This window comes from Camarhynchus parvulus, chromosome 2 (assembly GCF_901933205.1).
Source record: "Camarhynchus parvulus chromosome 2, STF_HiC, whole genome shotgun sequence".
Taxonomy (NCBI): Eukaryota; Metazoa; Chordata; class Aves; order Passeriformes; family Thraupidae; genus Camarhynchus; species Camarhynchus parvulus.
In genome coordinates this window covers 111,684,493-111,707,201 of record NC_044572.1, presented here as the reverse complement: position 1 = coordinate 111,707,201, position 22,709 = coordinate 111,684,493, and the positions used below count along the sequence as shown (strand labels likewise).

Here is a 22,709-nt window from a genome sequence, read left to right as displayed (position 1 = left end):
ATGTAGATGAAAAACAGAAGTGAGACACTTTGTTCACTTTGTATCAGTATCAGGCAGTCTCTAAAAGAGCTACCAAACTCCAAAGATAAGACATTTAAATTTTGAGCAAGAGAAGGGTTTTTATTTTGCTGACAAAGTTTAGAGATTTCAGTTTCATTAAGTTACTTTTGTATTTCAAGTTAATGCATAAGACTATTTTGCAAGTTAAGGTGCCTTTTTTGCAACACAGACATGATGATTATTTTGATATGTATATGCACCAGGCTAAACTGTCTTGTAAATGATAGGTTTGAGTTGATAAAAAGATATCTCATAGTGTGAAACTTTCACAAGGAAAGAAAATCAATTGAAAAATCACCTGCATTGATTTTATCATTGGTTTCCACTCTTTGTACAGTTTTTAAATATTCATCACAATGCAACCTGCTGTTTAGACCAAAGTAACTGCTGTTCAGTAGAAACAGTGGGCACTTTTTGTTTCATAATTAAAAGAACAGCACTGTGATTGGTGTGGTATTTACTATGAAATGATGACAAAGGAGTACCAGTGGTTTTAATAGTTTTAGCTTACAGGAGCTGTTGTTAATTTTGTCTGTAGAGTTGCAGGTGAAATAATGCACAGTGGATAAATAGTCTATATTGGTTTAACTGAACATAATATATAGTGTGTTCTGGAGTTGTTTGTCTCAATAGACTATAGTAATCAAAAGTAATGAACCTATTATGTGCAGGACCTTGGAGATCATAGAATGGCAGTAAAAGTGTGGCACATAAAAGGTTTATTAAAGGAAATTAAAGTCCATCATTGCCACACCTGCTCCCCTATTATAAGTCTATGGCAGGTCAGTGCCTTCAATCACAACTCAGCATCAGAGAACAGAGCCATGTTTCCCATTACCATTGCAGTCACATTGCAAAAACTCATTCTCCAGCTTTTAAGGATAGTAACAAGTAAAGGCTGCCATCAGCCCCACTACATAAACAGAAGTTCCTCATGTTTTTCCCTGCTAATAATCAATATCAGATGTAAATTTAAACAGAGAAAAGGTATAATTGTCTGGCTTTGATGAGCATTTCCATCAGTTTATATTTTCATTTCAGACATCACTAACCTGTGTTCTAGAATTAAACTTCAAGTCCATGAATACCCTTTTCAAATGTTTGTGTTCTCTCTTTCAAATTGGTATTTTGATTCCAATATCTGCTTATAATGTTCAAACACATATAAAAACAAATAAACCCCAGGAAATTAGAGAAAACTTTCTATCTCCTAGAAAGGCTGACTTTACTCTTTATTTCTCAGGTCAATTTTGTAATATTCTGAAATGTTCTTTCAGATAAGACCTTCGAAACGTCTCAGTAATCTGAGTCATATTGAGCTAAAAATAAAGCATACTCAGATCTTCAAACTCTATAAATGGAAAAGGCACAAACAGGACTTCTTGCATCATTCCTCAGTTCAGTGCAGTTCAGCAGATCCTCAGAAAGAAAAAGTGAAATAATTGACAGGATCTTCTGCTGACATCAGTATTTATCTTGTGACATTTTTCAGGGAGAGATGCCTGGCAACTTCTGGTCTCCATATCTACCTATCACCCAACACAGTTTCATAAATCAGAGATGGTGTCTGCAAACTGGTCGGCATAAGCCAATGGGAGTTGCTTTTCTACAATATATTTATCATCACCATTTTACAGACAGGGAAACTGAGATTCAAGGCAAAGACAGATAGTAAACTTCCTTCAGAGACTGAAGAAAAATTCCTTAGTTCCTAAAATTTTGCTTAGAAAATATTCCTGGTGATAGAGTCTTTTTTATGTATAAAGTGTTACTTTTAGAAAGGAGTTCACCTCCCTGGACATGGTCAAAATTGCACTGTTGTACAATCTGCTATATGTCACCGCAGTTCTCTACACCACAACATGAAATCTTAATCCCTTTGAATTTCAGGGGTTTGCAATAAAATCCCTGGATTGAAAGCCTACCCCTATAATTATGTGTCTGGGCCACATCCAAGACCAGAAGGTGCATATTTCCAGTTTGGGTTTAGATGTAGCCAAAAGTGTAGCGAGAACAGCTGATCTTGAAAGGATTGTCTTATTTCAGTTAGAAAACTTACGACATCAGCTGACTTTTGGGGGGTTCTGGGGTTTTTAATTGTTTGGGTTTGGTTTTATTTAATATAAAATACAAATATGGACACTACATCCTCCCAAAAAATCTCCTATAAATCCATAACTCACTGTCTCTTCAAGCAAAACTTCTTAAAGAAGTAGTTAAGTGTTGAAGAATTTCAAAGCTGTTTATGTGTAGTTATGCATTGTCAAGCAAGAAGGTTTCATGTTTTAAGGATGAAGTTGTCAGAAATGCAGGTTCCAACATAGCTATAGAGCTATGCCTCAGTTACAATGAAAATGCAGAGTTCCTGTAGTCACAGCAGCTTTCTGGGACCTTTTGTTTCAGGAGGTGGATGCTGAAAGCAGCACTCATGCATCATTACTCTTTCTAACCTTAAGCCTTCCGCTAACTCCTGTAGACCTCGTCATTAAACCTTACAGAGTCACTCATAACTATCACTTTATTAAACAAATCTGCATCATTAAAGGTATCTCCTAGGTATTTACTAGATATTCACAGATGGCTTTTTATCTCTTTGACAAGATTAATAAGGCATGATTATTCTTTTTTTTTCTATTACTGTCTGGCCTTTGGAAATGTAAAAATAAAAAAGTATTGGAGTGTTGTTTTTATTTTTTTTTTCTCAATGGCAAAAGGTATGAATTAAAGACCTTGTGTTAATATTGCAGATGGATGCAGATGGGGAAAATAAAAAGCTGCGCACACGCTCCAAAGGAACCAAGGGTGAGTTAGCAAGCACACTCCACGACCCTGTGCCCAGAACACCATGAAATATCATAGTTCCTGTGCACAGCCCTTAATGTTCGCTGAGAGACTCTGGAGCTTCCTTACGGCTGCTTTTTTTAATCAGGGCAGGACACAGACTGCTGGCATTAAGAGGCACAATGTTATTAGCTATGGTATAAAGAAAAGCCAAAAAAATCTACTGATGCTATTTTCTTTTAGTTACTTTTCAAAGACAATAAAGGCTACACTTTTTATTATGCAAAACAAACAAACAAAACGACTACCACCACCACCAACAAAAAAAACCCAAAACCCCAAAAAAACCCCACAAAACCAAAAAACCCCAAAATTATTTTCCACAAAGTTGAGTTGACAACATTGAATGGATGCTTTAAAAAATTGTATATCAAAACTTTGTCTCAGCCACCTGAATGTTTTTTCTCTCTATTGCCATTAATTATCTATAAAATAGTTGTGTAAATAGTCCAGAGGTAAATTTTCTTTAATCAAAATCTGCAGGTGTATGTGGCAGAAGAGAATCTTGTGGATTTTTTTGAAGTATTGGTGCTCATGTTTCATTTGCGAAGTTATGACTTCGCTGTATCTCCCAGATATTACTCTCTTTTTGTAAGGAACAGATGGAAATGCAGTACAGAAAGATAAACAGGCCCTTAATGATCTCAACATCTGGAAAGCATGATTGACTAGCAGTACAGCCCTTCCAGGAAAATAACTTTTTATTCTAATTCATAACACTTTTTGTGACTCTTGATAACAAGTGAAAAATGGGTATACTTAAAAATAAATGTCAAAGTTTTGCCTACCCTGTGAACATTTTTGCTTATGACTATTTTCAGAGGCACAAGGCACCCATCCTTCACTCTAATTTTAATGAGAATGGTTGATTCTAAAGATTGTGCAAAACAGACTATTTCTACTTATTGTCACAACTCACTAATTAGAATTGTTAATATTCTGTCTTTAGGTTCAAGTTTTGGTCAAAATGAAAGATTAGAGTGGTTTGGCATTAATTCTCTATTTTCAAATTATCAAAGGGGCAAAAAAGTGGTAGCTAGACTTCTCTCAGGGAAAGACAGAAGTACTGCAGACTGACTGCAGATAAGGGGGTAAATACAGACAAACTTTCTAAAAAACATAATCATTGTCATATCAAAACTTTGATGCAACCCTTTTGGTAAGTTTCTGAGTAGGGAAGTTATTCACACCTCAGCATAAGGACATGTCTTTTCTGTTGGTCAGGACTGTGAGTTAATAGAGTTTGGCTGCAGAGCAAACTTCAGTTGTAGTTAACGGGGGTTTCATAATTTTTCACTCAAAAGGCTAATAACACAATTTTAAAACTTATGGGATTTTTTTTCTCCATGTTTTTATACATGTGCATACAGTCTTATAGCAATTAAAATATCAAGAACATTTTCTACAGAAGTGGAAACAAAAAAGTTGCCTCTGCAATATGAGTAATCCTTAGAGACACCTGTTGGCTTTGTCAGTATGCTGTATACTCCTGTATGGGCAGGAATTTGTTAACACCAGCCTTTGAAACCCCCAAACTGATTTTAAATTCTGGCAATTAGAGATTTTGCATTCTATTTTTAGGAAAAACAAGGGTCTTCACTTTACTTTTATTGTTATTATTTTCCTTATTGTTCCACTTAACATCATACTCCAGGTTTCATGCATCCTAAAATAACCATGACAATTACACCTTCATTCAGCATTTGTCACTAGTAGCTACAATCCTGTGGTTAGCATGAAATAACCACCTGTGTTTTGATAGCCACTCCTCTGTCATTACAGATAGGCAGGTGCAAGGCTGCAGAAAGCACAAGTCTGGAAGTGTAAACTAATTAATTCTTTCCTGCTTTTATTAACAGCTCAAGTGGACTCTATAGCTCAAGAGCTCAGGTAAGAACTTATGTTGTTTATTTTTCAGTTTTATTTTCTTATCATATTGACAATTTTATACCACTGGTACTACTATAAAATAAAGAATCAAGCAAATGCATTTTGTAAAGCTTTAGCATAGATCTGAAAAAGGTAATTTATGCAGATTCACTTTTTAGATATACAAAAAAGTAAAGTAAAATATTGGCAATAATTATGCAAGCATAATCAAACATAATGTGAAGTGGGCAGGATTCTAGTATGTTGTCTTAATTTTCAGCCTGAGTTAGGGCATACAACAAAATAAATTCTGGTGAATCTTCAGCTCTTCAGTCTTCTTTTTCTTGTTATATGTATTACAGTATTTCAGTATTTGAACATTCCAAATGATATTAATATATTTTACTAGATGGCTTTTATAAAACTGTTCTGGATACTCCTGTAAATTCTAAATGCACTAATGGGTCATTCTTCCTCAAGTATTTGCTGATGTTTCATAATTTATGGAAGGAGCAGGGGGTATTTCTCAAGCTTGCACGAAGAATGTCAACCCACTCAAAACCACAAACTACAAAAGGATATTTCAGACTGCAAATATCTCATAAAATTTCAATATAACTACTTTAATTTACCTATGCATGCACCAAATCCCAATAACTGATCCAAAAGCTTAGATTAAACTCTGGAAAGACTGGCAGATTATTCTGTACCAATTCTTCAAGAAAGAAAATATTTAGAGGCGCCTACAAATTCCTAGAGTTATTAATCAGAATTATAATTCACTACAGCTTCAGTGTAAATACTGAAAAAAAAATTGCAGAAAGATCTTTAGAGTTTTTTGTAAATTAACTTATATTCCCTACACTCACTTTTCATCATGTTACTGAGCTGCTTGCTTAATCACAGCAGGCATCCAAAATATGTGCTTGTGGGTTCATCCATCTTGGGAACAGAAACATCTTTGTGTGATTTATTTGATCAACCAAAAATGCCCAATCTCTTAAAACAGGACATGAAATATTTACAGGGAGTTATTTGCAGTGAAGACATACAATATTTTAAGGTTTTGTTTTGTAATAAAACTGAGGAAATTATAAGCTTCTTATAGCTACTCCATGAACAGAAGTGTAGGCTAACTTTTTGGATAAATTATTCATGGTGAGTCACTCATTCAGCTCTGCTGTGAATCTCATTTTTTTGTATGGCTTCAGTTTCCTGAGATTTAGTGCTTCTCCTTTTTTCCTCTGTGCATTGCTAATTTATGCACCAGAAGGATGCATTAATCCGAAGAGGCAGCCATCCAAAAAAGGGGATGGTCCAAGTGTTCCTAAGAGAAAAATGTTTGAAAAATAGAGGATGTGCAAGTTTCTGCAACATCAGGGAAGCTGTGATTTATGTATTATCGACTGCTATAGTTTTTCTCAAGCAACTTTATTTTACCCTGTGAAACACATGCTGTCTTAGGAACTACTGTGTAGCAGATCACTCTGTCAGAGATGTGGACCTCCTCCATAAGGAAACATACATTGGTTTAAAACAGTGAGCTAAACATCACAGAAAAGCATTATCCAGCCCTTAACTTGGCATTTATAATTTCTGCTGTACCAAATTCCATATTGGGTGTCTCCACAGTCAAGTGACTGGCATACAAGTCAGGTGATCAATTTCTATGGATCTACTTGTCCATGAAAAAGTAGAGGGAGAGAGTCAGGGACTGCTCTTTGGAAATGCAGCCATCGGACTGCATTCCTGTTAGTCATACCCATGTCATTGTGGGAAAACTATTGAACATTCCTCAAGAATTAAAGACTGAAATAGTCTGTTGTGTTCCCTGGATACAGATATTGGAACCACTGTCTTTTCTGACCAAGGTTCTAAATGCTGTGTTGGCTGAGAAATTTAAATCCATGCTTAATTAATTTCCCCTTTTCCCCTGGCTTATCCTATCTGACAAAGCACTTTTGCACTCCTTATTGAGTTTCTGTTACGAAGTGCCTTGGGATACTTCTACATGAAAGACACTGCATAAGCTTACATGCTCATTTTGTATTATTATTAATTTCATAACATTGATTGGTTCTAGAGCATTTGTTAGCCTTTTCTTATTCTGTAACTCGTGTTTCACAAAAGTAGAGAATAAAATAAATGAAAAGCAAAACAAAGAGTTTCAATCACCAATTAGATTCAATAAAGCATGAAAATTTCTCTCTTCTACATTTCAGTCATTGAAATCTTTCTTAATAGAACTCAATGCCAAAAAAATCTTGATTTAAAGAAAGTGAAGATTTCACTAAGAAAACTGGCTAATGTTGTTGTTATCATCCATCTTCTCCTGAAAAATAAGACCACATTTCTGCATAAAATTGTATATTTTTAGAAAGATATTATCTTAAGAGACAAGCTGGGTTTTAGAATTTTTTTTTCCTTAGTAAAATAACTAAAACTTCTCTTGCACTGCACTGACTTTTCAGAGAACAGACTTTTCTACCAGGTATACACAATGATTTATGTCTCAAACTTACATTTATTTTGTGTAACTATATGCCCTAAGGCATATAGTTTCATATAAATTTCAGTAAAATAGAAATAATTTTCGTTATATATGAACGCTATTAACATTTCTGTGTTACTAGTTCAAATTTATTAGGGTTATTTTAACAGTATCTACTGTATGTGCAGTAGTGTTGAAGCATAGTACGCTAAACTTAGTAAGTCTTTTAAAACAGATCTGGCACTCCTTGAAGTGTTGATCATTTATATATTGACAACATGATTTAATTTTTTATTTAGGAAAGTACTGCTGTGGTATTTCCACTGGTAGCTAAGCTACCTTAAAAAAAGACGAATCTCTTTATCACAAACTAAACATAGGAAATAACAATGTGTGGTAGAAGAGAGTGTTGAAACTGAGAGTTCTCTGTTCCATACATTCAAGTTTGAATTTGACACATTTTGGGCATAGAAGCTCTGTAGTATCCATCTTCTGTGAGAAGCAGAATGAAGAGGTCTTATCTTAGACAATTTTGTCATGGACCACTGAAAGGACCAGGACCTTCAGCTGTGTTCAGGATTAGAATGGAAACCAAAGTAAAGTGAGGAATATTGGAGTGATGTATTCTCATTACTGTGTTTTATTTAACAGATGGGATACAGTACAATGAACCATCTGTAGGTTATGGAGTGGCATCTGGGTCAGACCAAGGAAGAGCAAATTGGATTGATCCAAGCACAGAATTGCAAAAGAATAGATCAGTTCAGTTAAATCCATATCTGAATAGAAGGAGTACCTGTTCTGAGTTAGATACAGGTGAAACCAAGTGGTTTGGGCTTCTGTCACTGGTGATTAATGTAGAGTCCACAAGGTGCTTCAAATAATGGAGAACAGCATTGGTGTTTAGTGGGAATAGTTACACTTCCCCTTACTTTCTGCACTGTTGCATCTCTTCTTCAAAAGTAAGGAAAATTACATTTTTTTTATCTGGAACTCTTGTTCCAGGGGTTGTGAGGCACTTTAGATATTCAGAGAAGTTGAACTGTTCACTGTGAATGTAGAGAGTTGTGAGTATCTTGAATACTTTAACAGAGAGAGGACTAACAGAGCAAAGCTACCTGGGCGTCTCCTTTTTAGAAGTAGTAACTGGACAATTCACCCTTTTGTGGCTGCCTGTTGATTAGGAGGGTGAGAAACCAGCAAAGCAACCCTGCAAGCAATGGAACTAAAGTATCTCAGAAAGTCTGTGTTACTAAAATGTATTCCTTAATTTTACCTGTAATGGAGAGGTGCATTAATATACTGTTGTATATGACAACATGCTAAGAACCACTTAACTAACTGGTAGTTTTTCCTTATTCTAAATTGCCAAATGTTTTCCTGATTTCCTTTAAGAACTATTAAATGGAATATATTCAATTATAACTGAGCTCTGTTTCAACCAGTAATAGAATGAAGGTAGAGATTTTGGTAGATAGAAAAGAATTTGGCCAGTCAAGAAATGCTATGGCATGAAAGAAAAGGCCTGTTCAGGCCTAGCTGCATTTAGAAAGGACTGATTGGCAACTGTTTTTCTGAACTTCATAAAGTAAGCAGATTTTTTAAGAAGTATTTGTGTAAAAAAAAAGCAGTAGTATGGCAGAAGAGGTGAAAGTGATACTCAGATGATGGAAGAACTGAGCACATGAAGAAAAATCACATAAAAAGGCTCCAAGGTGTTCCCTTAGTAAGAACTGAGATTATGGTTGATTTGTGTAGCTATCACCTTCACAGTGGTGTTGTCCTACAGCACTGCTTAGAAATGAGACAGAGACTGAGAAATCTGTTTGTTCCTAGCTGGCATCTGGAAAACCTGTCAGGTTTGTCCTTTGGGCTTGGCTTCTGTTTCCACAGGAGTTGGTCAGAGACTGATTATCTGGAAATTTCTGTGGAAAAGCACATTTGACATAATCCTGAATAAGCACATTTGGAACAGAAACTGAGGTGGACTTTTGCATTTCTTGGTGCCTCATCTGTCTCCACCAGCAGAAATTGTGGGACCCTTGCGGTCCTCAATGTGCTTTGCTGAAACAAATTTTAAGTCTGAATTCAAACAGACTTGGTAGTAAATGTTAAATGAAGATGGTCAGTAGTTATAGCTACTGCCAGGCATGTCTGAGCTTCACTGAAAGTCTTTTATTTGCAATTGAAGATAGGATGTTGACAGCATACACTTCCAGCCCTCCTTCCCAGTGCTCCCCATGATGGTAACTGGCTGGGCCAGAGCTGTGCCACCTTGGCACTTAGGTATTTCTCCATGACACATTGGATTAAGCATTCCACTTGAGTCAAAGTTCTGTATCATGCTGTTTCTATTGATAACTGATCTTCAATTAAACAATGGGCATTAATCTTAAGAGTAGCTATTCCCAAGATCTGTTAACAGAACGAGTTAGATTATCTCCTGCTGGCTCTTCAGCTCAGAAAAGGAACTTCCTCCCTGCCCTAGCCATTGTAGAAATTGAAATGGTTATGGAGTGCTGAAAATATTAACCTCTGTCTCCTACTCCGTGATTTCTGGTACAAGCAAGTCTGTCATGTTATTATGAATCATGCTTTCTCAAATTCCCATTAAATCTTGTTCATTTACTATTCTTTTCTGACAACATTGTTAGGTGCCTTAGGAACTTTATCTGATGTGCTAGACCTTACTCTCCTCAAAGAATCTGTTGAAATCTATGTTTTACACTAAACAAAAATGGTTTTGTAGTTGATGTTTGACAGAAAACATTGAACAGTCAAACATAAACATTGAACAATCACTATGTGGTGCCATTTACTGTAAGGCAAAGGTAAGTATATAGTCACAGTATATTGTCACAGTCATAGCAGTGACAAAAAATAGTGTTAGAATTCACCTATACTTATTATATCCTGTATGTTAATATAGTCATCATAACTAAAAAAAAAAAAATCAAGTATTAATGAAAATTGTGATGGTAATCATGTTTATAGTCCATCATGTCTAAGTTCCTCCCTTGTTTCCTCCTTCACCTCCCAATTGCCCTTAACTAGCCATCTAACTGTGAAATTTACAGAGCTGTCATCCCTCCTCTCCCTTTACTCTGCCCCTCCACCTAGTTTCTTTTCCTCCTTTCCTTTACCTAGAGTTTGAATGAGTTGGTGGACCTCAGGCTTTTTGACATTTTTACAGCACCAGGTGCTTTCATAGTTCAGAACCAGGTTATTCTTTCAAGACAACAGTTAACCACAACAAAAACAAACAAACAAGCAAAAAAAACCCCCAAAAACAGAAAGTCAAAATTCAAACATCTCCAAGTTTTCTTCTTTCAACAGTCATGTGACTGGTTTAAGCCTTACATAAAATGTTTGCAACTTGTGTATAGAGAAGATCAGGTAATATTTTTTTCACTCTTAATAAAATGTCACTTTGAATGTAAAGTAATAAGGTAAAAGAACCACCATTCTGTTTCAGTAAATGGTAACATGGTTCTGGGTGACCACAAGTAATGACTTATAAGATTTTGCAGGTAACCTTGGGGTTTACAGTTCTTTGATTTAAATATTCAGTGAACTGTTCTGAATAACCACTAAGGTGGTTGAAATAAGAACTGTATCTCATAATTCTTTTGAGACAACTGTGGTTGGAGCTGTTAATTATGCTTAATAACTTGCTTAATTCCAATACATGTTCAGACCTTTTGATCTATGTACTGTGATCTCTACCTTTTCTTCCTGGATTTATTTAGAACTTTTAGAGACAGAATTTCATCTTCAGATTTCTATTTTACCTTGCTTTAGTTGATACTTTATGTGCATTTGCTTTATAGGCGACTTTTATAAATCTGTTTAACAACAACTGCATTTGATATATTTCTAGCGTATTATAGGTCTCTTTTGATGTCTACTATGTTATTTCTAGCCAAAATTCACAACCTCAGTGTCTCTTTTCTCTTCGCTATTATATTTGATTGTGGTTTTACGTTTTTTTACTTAAAGCCTCAATTTAACATTAAAAAGGGTAATTATAATTTAGTTTCAATTTGTATTTTTCTGTAAGAGGTTTTTTTGTAATATATGTCAAATCCACATCATTTTATTGTGGCTGCTAGATTGTGATAGTTATTTTCAGGTTTTTCTACCTGAGAGCTAGTTGTATCTTAGAATACTCCCTGCCTTGGAGTAAATTTTTATGCTATTTAATATATTACAAAAGTCCTTATCTTCCCCATCACAACTTCTGTGCTTATAAGCACATAGTAAATGTTATCCTCCCAAACCTACACAGAAATTTAGGGTTGCATATGCCTTCATGCCTTCTGCTGCCTGACAGAATGCATCGGAACATTACAGCCCCAAATGTTCATTTCCTCTTATAGCAGATCTTTTCCCTGTAGATGACCACAAGCCACACAGAGATGGAAATGCCAACCCATAACTTCTGCCTCATATATATCAATCATGAGTTAAATATTATGGCTAGCTGAATTGCTGCCTCTGACTGATGTCAAGGGTTGATTCAGCCAAGCAAAAGTGAGCAGAAACAGACTGTGTACAGCCTGGAGATAGCAAGGAAAGGGAAAGAATGCAGCCATGGGACCTCCTGCTACATTAAAGGGAGGTCCTGGCTGCTGACAATGAGTTGCTTACAGTCCCATTCTCTGTTGGAAAAAAAAAAACAAACCACAGAGCTGATCTTTACTTCTTTTTTAACCAGCCAGTGGTTACCAATATGCTTTTTATTTAAGCATTTACTGGTGCTAGCAGGCTGACCACTCGTGTGCAAGGCTTGCTGGATGCAAAGGTTGGGTGGATGATCTGTAGATTTGCCTAGAAACTTAATCCATTCTAAGCCAAATTCTTGGCCTGGGTCCCACTGGAATTTATTGACCTACTGAACCTGGACAGATTGAGTGAGTAAATGAAAAAGAGGCTAGGGAGGCTGGATTTGGCCCAGATCTTGGGCATTCATTCATATTACTGAGTTTAAGAACTTCTTGAGCTCCACAGAATAATAACTAAATTTTCTCTAAACTGGCTCTTACTAAAAATAACTTACCTGTGAGAAAGGACTCCAGCCATACAACTTGAACCATGTTGAGTTCTTGATTTATGGAATGAAGAAGTCATCCATTTCCTTGACATAGTATTTCAAATTGAGTGTTTATATGTAATATTTTTCATAAGATCTCAATATCCCTTAAGATCCTACAAGCTTATTAACTAAAAACAAGAAAATCATAGAAGTTAAATCCCTGCTGTCTTTCTCCGAGTTGCCTTTTCTTTCTGGAGAATCCTGAAAAAATAATAAAATAAGTTGAATAAAAAAATATTTATTTGAAAAGATAAATAAAAAGCCATTTCATTAATATCTTGCAGCCTGGAATTTTTGTCCACAGAGGCAGGAGCTTGAGGCTTGGGTGAATTTCACCATAACTGCATGTTGTTTTCCTCTGTTACTGCTGACTTACTATTGTTCCCCTCTTTTTACATGTGTCTTTGCATTTGCTCAATCATTTCACAGTCCAGTTGTTCTTTTTGGTCAGGTGGCCTGTAACATTCAGTTTACTGCCTGAAACATCTCCAAGCTCAGTACATAATGACTCAACACCATTACCCATTTCTCCCCAGCCTCTTCTTATGGGGTCTAATAAATCCTCTTTTACCAACAAGGCTATGACAGTTCCTTTGCTTTCCTTATATGTATTTTTAAAATAAAACACATCTTTTAATATCTTGCTCTAGCCAGCTTTCAGTTATGATACCATATTTTCTCCACATTATTATCTGTCCAGTTCTGCTCCTTTTTTTCTAGCTAAACCTTCCATTTGTGTATATAGAAGACATTTAATACCCCCAAGTTACTGATCTTGTTTTTCCCTATATTAGTGTTCATAAATAAAAATTTCCCTTTTATCTTTTCCCCATCTATATCTCATGTCCATTCCTTTCATCTTGGTCCAGCCCTGGACTGAACTTTTCACAACTCTGGCATTTTAGAAAAAAGAGCATTGCATAAAACTTCCATAGTTGTAGAAGGTTCTTTAACCCTGGAATGGTTGTTACAGGGCACAGGAACAGCCTCTGTCCCTTTCACAGATACAACTTGTAAGCCAAGTGAGTGAGCTACAAAGGGATGACACAATTTTTTTTGGTGTGTTTTGTATGCTGTTTAAAAATAAGAATCAGTCAGATTCTCTTTAGTTACCATTGGAGTAAGTCCTTCAAGTTCTAAGCTTCATTGCAACCAATTCTCTTTGTCCAAATGAAGAGCAATTTTTTTCAACATATTTTATTGATTTATATTTTTACAATTTTAATGCTTTAAAATGTTGATGGAAGAAAATGGTTTTTACCTGGTGAATTCTTTCACAAATGTATTTTTGAGGAGTTTCCAGCTGGAATGCTTTTCCAGATTTTTTCATCTCCTAGTCTGAATCAGTAAAATACAATACACTCAATCATGGAGTCCAAATGTTATAAATTATCTAAAATAATCCTGTATCTCAGTTAATTCTATAAAATAGAAGAAACCACTAATGCCAATAACTCAGTCTTCAGATGAGTGTTTGAGGCAAATATGTGTTTAACTTCTTGTCAATGATGAGAACTCAGTGGTACTTTCCAGGACTAGCCTTCAAAATTTCATCTGTAAATCTCATATCAGAGTTAACAAATGTGCTTCTTAATATTTTCACCTAAATCCATAACTTTTTATTTGCATGTTTGGATATTTTTAGCAATTGAAAAAAATATTTAAAATAGCTAGAAAGACAACGGTTGTTTTCCAATTTAACTTGGTCTTAGACTGTTGATGAATTTTAGCCCAAACCTTGATGCCAATTATCTCAGCTGCCAGTCAAAGTCTTACTTCTTGAGGTTCTTCAGATAGTCAATGTGTGGCTACCTATAACTCGCAAATCAAACAGTTGTTTCTGACATTTGCAATTTTCCATCACCTGACAGTTCACAAATCTTACTTTTACTTATTTTAAGTAGGTAGATTTGTATTATCCCCTGCTCCATCATATTCCACTATTCAGGGATGAATTAATGGACATACAAAACCTCTGTAAGCATAGTTTCATATCGTGTTGAGTAGAAAGATGTTTGGAATTGGAAAATTCATTGCAGGATGGAACATCAGAACACAGTGCAGTAGAAATCCAGATATAACGGATTACATTTTTATTAATCCATACAGCAGACAAAAGAAGAGGTACTGAAAGACAAATCGTTCTGAGATTGAGAGCTGAAGGGCACACAAATGGGTTGAAGTCATTGCAGCCTTTTCTTAATTAGCATTCTCACTAATGAAAAGCATCACATCAAGTATCTTTCTTAAAAAATATAAAAGGAATGGGTCAAGAAATCCTTCTTTATTACACACGTAGTTCTCTTTATATGCATTGAGAGAATTTTCTTCATTTTAAATCCAGCAAATATATGGATTTTAGAGTGGGATAGAGTAAGCAGAATTATTCTTTAGCTGTCATTTTTTCCAAGTTTCTATAAGCCTTGTAAAATTTATATTTTAATATCCATGATCTGAAGTGATGCATTTTTATTTCTTTCTTTTAGAAAACATTCAAATATATATAATTGTTTAACATTTATATTTATATATTTATATGTATATATAATCTGTGACTAATCTATATGTCTTAAAGTCTCTTGTATCTAGTTTTCTGAAGCTAGGATTTGATTCTGTATACAGTTAGATTTTGTGAATTCTTTCACATTCATTTAGCCATTTCCTGACATTGAAAACACCACCCTAAGCCCTGGCTTTGGAAAAATTCTTGCAGACCCAACTGGTTCTGCGGATTTTCAGACTTTCTGTGGAGACTCTGACTTCTTGAAACTGTTAATACCATCTTTCTGTCTGTTATCCTATTTAGAGAAACTCAACACTTTCACTCTCACTGAGCTACAAGAATTACACACATTTCACAAACAATGAGAATTAATTAAGAAAATGGAATATAGATCTGTTTTAACCTGAAGACAAACCACTGGGTCATAGTAACATTCCCCCTTCCTTCCCAAACTCTGTTGTCCATCTGAAGTTACTGTAATTAGCAACAGCTGTTTGGGTTTCCAATTGCAGTGATGAGACTACCAGCACTCTTTTTTGAACTCTGACATTGCAGCTCCTTTCACGAACCTCTGTCATTGATGGTTGATGTAAATTATATCAGCAACGTAATTTGAACGGACATGTGATCCATCCTAGGAGTAAATCTTCTCCTTTCTGTATCCAGCGCTAGTAAATTCTCCTAATCATCATCAATTTATGAGGAACTCAAAGTTTTTCTGTGATTTTAGGTGATCAGATATTTTCACTGCTGTAGCTTTGTGCTAAAGAATTAGACAGAGTCCAGTTAATCTGTGGTTTGAAGAACGAACTGATATAAAAGAGACTAAGATGGGGGGATGTTCAAAATTTATCTTTCTTAGATACTTCTGATTCTCAAAATTCTTATAAGAAAGCCCAACCATGACAGACACTTGTATGTTACTGATCCATCTTTGAGTGGCAAATGTCCCTGAATTTTCAAATACCAACTCTTCCCTCCTGTAAGGAAAATGTAGTATTTGACTACATTGTCTAAGGGCATCTGAAAGTTTGGGAAAAAAACCTAATTAAAGTCTAAAGCATCTGGCAATATCTTTAACCACAATATGATTAAGGAGTAGTTAGACTTATCTTCTCTGTGTAAATACTAGTGTGAAGTTTAATGCTTCTGCACATCAGAAGATGCTGTCTCCTTTAATTGTAATTCAGCAGTTAGGCAAACAGTCAAAACCCAATTCATGTTATGAATTTAAAATTCTTTTCTCCACAACTAAAAAGTTCCACTAAGTTTTCTTCCACAAACTCACATAAGGTACGGGATCCTTACATAGTAGTAGAAAATAAATATAAGTGCCTTGATATTCAAAAGCATTTATTTTCTCTCTTGAATCTAACAAGTGTACATGAAGTGTGGTGTGTTCTGGTCTCATTATTTTACATGGCATGCATTAAAGGCATTATTAAACACCAGTTTTCATGCTGAATGTACCCCTAGTTTTACCCACTGTGGCAATTCTTTGCTCTGTTTTCATGCTTTGCCAATCTGCAGACTACTGTGAATAAGAAAAAATGTCCTCAGAGGTCTGGAAGTCTTGCCAGCAGATTAACTACAACAAATCCTTCCTGGCTATAAAGTGGTTAAAGGTCAGGTTGAAGGCTTGACAAATACATCACTTAGATGAACCAATTACAAAAAAACAAACCAAAACAAAAAAACAAAAAAACCAACCAGCCAACCAAACAAAAAACCACCCAAAAAACAAAAAAAAACCCCAAAACCAAAAAAATGGCCAAAACTAGCAAACTACAAAAAAAACCCCAAAACAAACAACAAAACTAAACCAAAGTTTTTAAGAAAATTTTATGTGTTTGGGACAGCTTAAAATGTCTCTCTTTCTTCTGAGACATTTTTTTGTGGTGAGGATCCAATGGGCAGTATTGCCTGTGTCTGCAAGATGTGATCTGAAAAGAAATAAAGGAAAGAGAATGACCCATTAAATTCCCCCAAAATATATTTAGGTATGAAACATCTATGAAAGATTTATCTTGGGGCTTTTTTCAGTATATGTAGCCAGGTCCTAAATGTAATAGATTTTAACCTCTTGGCTCACACTATGATAATTGACACAAGACAGGTTTGGTAACTGAATCATTGATTAACAAAAGATATAATAAAAACTTTGTTCATTCTAGATAATATAGACATGATTTTTTACCCATAAAATTTGAGCACAGTTAAACTGGGAAAAAAACCCAACTATGTATTGGCTTTGGGCTCGTAACAAAAAGAGCTTCTCCTGTTTTATGAGCCTTGGATTACCAAATAACCTTGACAGCTGAATCAGTGTTCCATGACAACAAGCAGGCCATTGATAAATAGCAACAAAACTATTAGATGTTGAATTTAAGAGATGAGTAATAGAGAAGCTAAATTATAGGTTTACCACTTGACAAAGTACAGCTTGACAAATCAGTGATAACCTACATGTGAGCTTATGTATGAATGCATGCAAGGAAAAGAGAGAAATAGAAACTTTCAAAGACAAAGGTGAAATTGGCATGAAATGAATGTTACAAAGGCATAAATGTATTCTTTTCATAGTATTGGAATTTCTTTTTTCTGTTATCAAATGCATAGTAAATCATGTGTACTTGAAAAAGCTGCCACTTGTGATTTTTTTCTGGTTTTATTTAAATTTTTCATTTTAAGCACTGTAAGATAGAAAAGGGGAGGAATTTCTGATATGTGATAGAACTTTAAACTGGTCCCTGCAAACTAATAGATTCCAATTAAAGCTTAAAACCAGCAGTTTAAAGGACCATCAGCAAAAGCAAGAGCTGGAAAATCTGTTTCTGGAGAACGGAGAGCAATTTGAACTCCTGAGGAAATAAGGGACAACTATGTCTGTCAACTTCCTGTAATCAGAATGGTGTCAGGAATGATTTAACTAAAAGTTGAATCTTCTGTATTTTGAAAAAAATTATAGCACCTATGGAGAAAATCTGGATGAGTGACAGCTCATGTACAGAAAAACATATAATAAGGACAAGCTAATGCATCATATTCTTTCATAGAGGAGAAATTTTCCAACGTAACCAAGGTGCTCCCAGGAAGATCTGTGGGCTTCCTGTCCCAGCTTTGATGCAGCAGCTTTTGATTTACTGCTGTGAACTGTGGTGGTTCCTGTGGGAACAGGTGGGATTCCTGTGCTCTCACTTCCAGAGCAGATCTGCAGGTGGCAAGGGCAGCAGTACCCCCACACTGCTCTTGACTGTGGCCTGCTGACATCTGAGTTTGATTCTCTTTTCCAGTTGTGGTGAAAAACCAACATGTTGAGTAAGTGTTATGCCAGTCCCCAGTGTGGGACATGCAATATTGTACTACTAGAAAAAGACTGCACTTGGTGAACAAGAGCACAGCAATGAATACACCATACTGTCACATTTTCCCTTAACTTGAGGTTAGTCAAATCTTGACAATACTCAGACAAATTAAAGGATTAAGACTGAAGAAATAGATGAAGTTCTGTGACCTGTGTTGCACAGAAGGGCATATTACATGATCCAATTGAATATCCTGTCTCAAAAAAATCTATTAATTATTCTGGCATAAGAAACAGCTGTAGTTTTGTAAAAGGGGAATTAAACACTGGAATTTCATCATATCTTAAACACTTTCACAGTAGCTACTGGAGGTTAACTTGACAAATAAATGAGAGACATCAAAAGAACTCCTAGTGAAGGTTTTGGTTGATAAAAACAATTGTGTATGAAGGGAGTTCAAACTTTTGTCATTTATTGATTTTCCTGGAACAACACGACTGGTATGAAATGCCATTCACAAATATGAACTAAATAACTGTATTTCCTTAGAAACAAGTTATGCATATTTTTTGACACTGCATCCACCTCTGATATCTGTTATATGGGCATTATTTCCAGAGGTACACTGATACTACTGTGATTCTGACCTTTATTATGACATTCATGTTATCCTCTATCCATAAATAGAGAAATAACACAGAAGCCATGTTTTATTTAACCACAGCATATGCTTACCATCCCATATTCCTGGATTCCAGATGCCCATAGCATTTTAGCCTCCAGAAGATCAAGAATATCCAGTGTTTGAGATGTATATGATGAAATTTTAACATTCCCCCTAAAATGCAGATCTTAGTATTTACATGTCCTTTATGTTTGCAATGAGGGATTGCCAAAAAGTTGCTTAGCCAAAACCAGGTTTTTTTGGTTTTTGTTTTTTGGTTTTTTTTTTAACAAGAAGCTTGAGTTAGTCATATGCTTTCATCCAAAACAATCAGAGCCTGAGCCAATTTAGTGCACATAAGATACCTTGGAAGGATGAATTTATGCTGTTGAGCTTGTAATATGTGTAACCAATAGGAGTTCTCTTCATACATGTCTTTTTCTTGCAAATCTTGCAGCTAAGTCAGTGAGCCAAATGTAAAATCCATCACCTGAGGGTATTGTGCAGATCTGTAATGCACCCTGGAGGTACCTAAGGTGGAGAAACCATTGAGTGGATTACACAGATCCATATATGCAGTTTTTTAATCTCTGACAGATATAATATGAGCAGTATTATTCGTACTACAAAAAATTTCTTAGTATACTCTGTGAGAGAGAAAAATAAAATCATGTCAAATCACTTACATGAAAAATTATTAAGAAAAGAGTGCTGAAGATTCCAGCCTCTTCAGGGAAGTGTCTTATGTTGTAACACCTACATGCTATCGGGTTTTGTACAGCAACAAAGGTTTGGCGAAAAAACTTCAGAACCAAGTGAATATTCAGACCCATACGTGGGTCTCTTAGGAGCTGAAAAAAGTATATTAAATCTGCTAAAGATCTTCCTATCTAAATTCCTGCCATTCCTCCTGTCAGTCATCTGAAAGTTAGGCATCTGAACTGGGTAAGACCTTTCCCAGGGAACAGCTCCCCCTTTTATCACATAGCAATAGCTTCAAGTGAGATGAATAGCCTTTTGCAGGAGCCTTTTTTCATTGTCTTTACAGAGACCTGAGTAGAGCTGAAACCAGGTCTTTATGGCTGGAGTAAATTAAATGAAACCAATGCTCAGAACTAATATTGAAAGAGAGAACTGTGTTGCACAGCATTATCAATGTACAATGTGTTATGCTGTTGAACTCCACGTGTGTAATTGGATGTTCATACTGATGTTAAGGTTAAGGACCAAAGGCTCAGGGTAACTGGTGGTATAATTTTCCCTATAGCTGTTTTTCTGGATTATCAACACAGGCTACAATTTTGTTTATCCTCTCCTTAAGGCTGTTGGGTTATGGATTTTTTTGGTTTTGTTTTACTCTTCATTCCCCTTCCCCCAAAAAGATTTTGACATTAGTGAAAAGAAACAGGACTTGCCTGTGGCCTGGACTTTCAGTACCTGAGCTAAAATTAAATATCTGCTAGACGTTATTTGCTGAAACTGCAAGTGATTTACCATTTTGTCAATCCTCACTTTTATACTTGGAATTAAACTATAGGATGGTGCTATTTTTAAAACAGTTTGCTCCTCACTTCTCCCATTTTTTCTCTGTCCCTGGCAATTGATCATTGCAGTGCCTACAAATGCTCCATGGCTAAGAAGAGAAAAGCTGAAGATCAGATATCAGGCGTTCCCGTCAACAAAAGGAAGTCCCTGTTAATGAAACCCCGCCACTACAGCCCCAGCTTGGAATGCAAAGAGGAAAATGAAGACAGGACAGAGTTACAGGAAGATATCAGCGTCCTCGAAAGCAGCTCAACTCCAGGTAGTTGCTTGAACTCCACTTGAACTTGAATTCCACAGGAAGGGAGATTAAAAACCAGTATTTAGAAACAGGAAGCAAGACATGTTTGACTTCTAAGAGAGTTGGAATGGTGCCTTTCTGTCCAGGTTTAACCATCATACTTCCATTTATTTTGTACAATAACTTCTCCTGGGGTCTAGTAAATGCCTTGCAGGTCACCCAGAGACAGCTACTGCAGCAGGTTAGATATGGAGCGGCATCTGCTTCTCCACTACCTCTGTGAAAGAACAAGCTTAAGCCCACCACCATCCCACACATTTCTGAAGAGCAGATTTTCACTGGAATATATAGAGCTCTTAGGAGGGAAAAATAATGCTTAGAAAAACATTGTTGACTTTAACATTTAGCAAAGCAATTTCATGCGTGTGACTGCTGTGTGTGTTCTGTTTAACACGATTGTTAGACTCAGCACTTTTATACCTGTTATTCCAACACTGGTAAGCCAAACACATCCCACAATTTATAGCAGCTTCTACAATGAGTGTGCTGGAAAATATGGACAAACACGAGGGGGCAGAAAGATATAGCCATAGTATGTTTTGATTACTATTCCTTTCTAATATTTTATATATATATATTCAAGTTGAACAAAAAGCCTGAAACCAAATTGGTTTTCACAGATTTGTTTAAGAAGTCCTATGAAAATAGTTAATCAGACAAGCAAGAAGATATCAGGAAGACATTGGCCGTCACCTGCACACAGCAAATGTTAAAAGGAATGTGATCTGGTACTGGGAAATTAGTAATCAGAGATAATATGTAAACTGAATGAACTTAAATGTCACTCAGTTGCTGGTTGCTATCAAAATTAAAAGATAATTTATTTTCCACTCAGTTTCTTCTTATCAAATGTTTTTGAAGGACAGGGTGGTAGATTATATCATCTAGGATCCCTTTACAGCAAAAGATTGGACCTAGATGGTTTTTTAGGGTCCCTTCCAGACTGGACTGTCATATTATTTTATCATGAACTGAGATTAGTTATTTGTGTATTTATCCACTCTAAGTTGAAACCCCTTAAAACAAAACAAGCCCCACAAATTCTATACATATGATTACTATAAAACACACAGAAGAGGAAGAAGAATGTCTTTCACATTAAAGAGTCAAATCCTGATTCTAATCAGTGGAGGTCTTTGTGGCACTTTTATAACAGTAAAGTTTTCAGTCATCTGTTACTTGTAAATCTCCTAGGAGGATATTTTTCCAAAGGTCTGCATACCATTGCTGTGAAAGCCTAGAAGGTAGCTCCATCTTCAAACAGAACATTAACTAGCAAGGTGATACACAATGTCTCTGTCTTTTGAGTGACATCTTTAAGAAAAAATAATCAAGGAAAAAATCTCATACCTCTCAGTGCCTGTTAAGGCTGCAGGGAGTGTTTCTAGCTCCTAACATCAGAAGGGAATCTGTTGGAGTAAGAGTTCGTGTACGGTTCATGTCTTGGGGTTTTGTTATTCTTGTTTTGACCTTTCTTTTTTTTGGTTATTTGGATTTTAGCTAATTTTTTTATGTTAATTCAGCCTGATTCCTGACCATTCAGAGTTGCACTCAGTAACATCTTTTTTCTTTCCCTGTTTCTGTTCTCTGCACATCTTGAAGAATTTGATAAAGGGAAATTGCTATAATGGGTGTAAAGGTAGACTCTGTGTCATATACAGACAAACCTAAGTTATTTAACATTTTTAGGTTCCCTTTTTAAAAATGGGCAAGTGTTGAGCCAAATCCATTGATAAAAAAGTAAGAAAACCCTTCAGTCAAAACAAAAAATATCCCACTTGATTTCAAAAATATTTATTTGATACCAACATGATATATTCCTGCTTGTTCAGTGATAATACAACCTACATCTTTTGCATAAATTTTACCAGCTACAACACAAATTTCAGTGAAAGCATACATTTGGTCTGAGTATGTAGGTACTTGGGATTTCTTAGTGTAATACTGCTTACTTTATTATGAACTCGTTATTCTTTTCAGTTGATCAGTTAATGATTCAGTTCATGGATTGGTGCAACTGTAAACTAAGCTGAGTTTT

General features: G+C 35.6%; 1 protein-coding gene across 6 annotated transcripts in view; it reads left to right on the top strand.

Moving 5' to 3' along the window:
* Window positions 1-22,709, top strand: part of ST18 (ST18 C2H2C-type zinc finger transcription factor) — a 100,510-nt gene that overhangs the window by 29,213 nt on the left and 48,588 nt on the right. For 5 of the 6 annotated variants that reach the window (XM_030965132.1, XM_030965108.1, XM_030965116.1 and 2 more), the window contains 3 exons: window positions 2,808-2,862; window positions 4,761-4,791; window positions 20,442-20,632. In XM_030965132.1, coding sequence (XP_030820992.1) covers window positions 2,808-2,862; window positions 4,761-4,791; window positions 20,442-20,632 — 277 coding nt within the window. The remainder of the gene's footprint in view (window positions 1-2,807; window positions 2,863-4,760; window positions 4,792-20,441; window positions 20,633-22,709) is intronic. The other variant, XM_030965124.1, reaches the window with a different exon arrangement.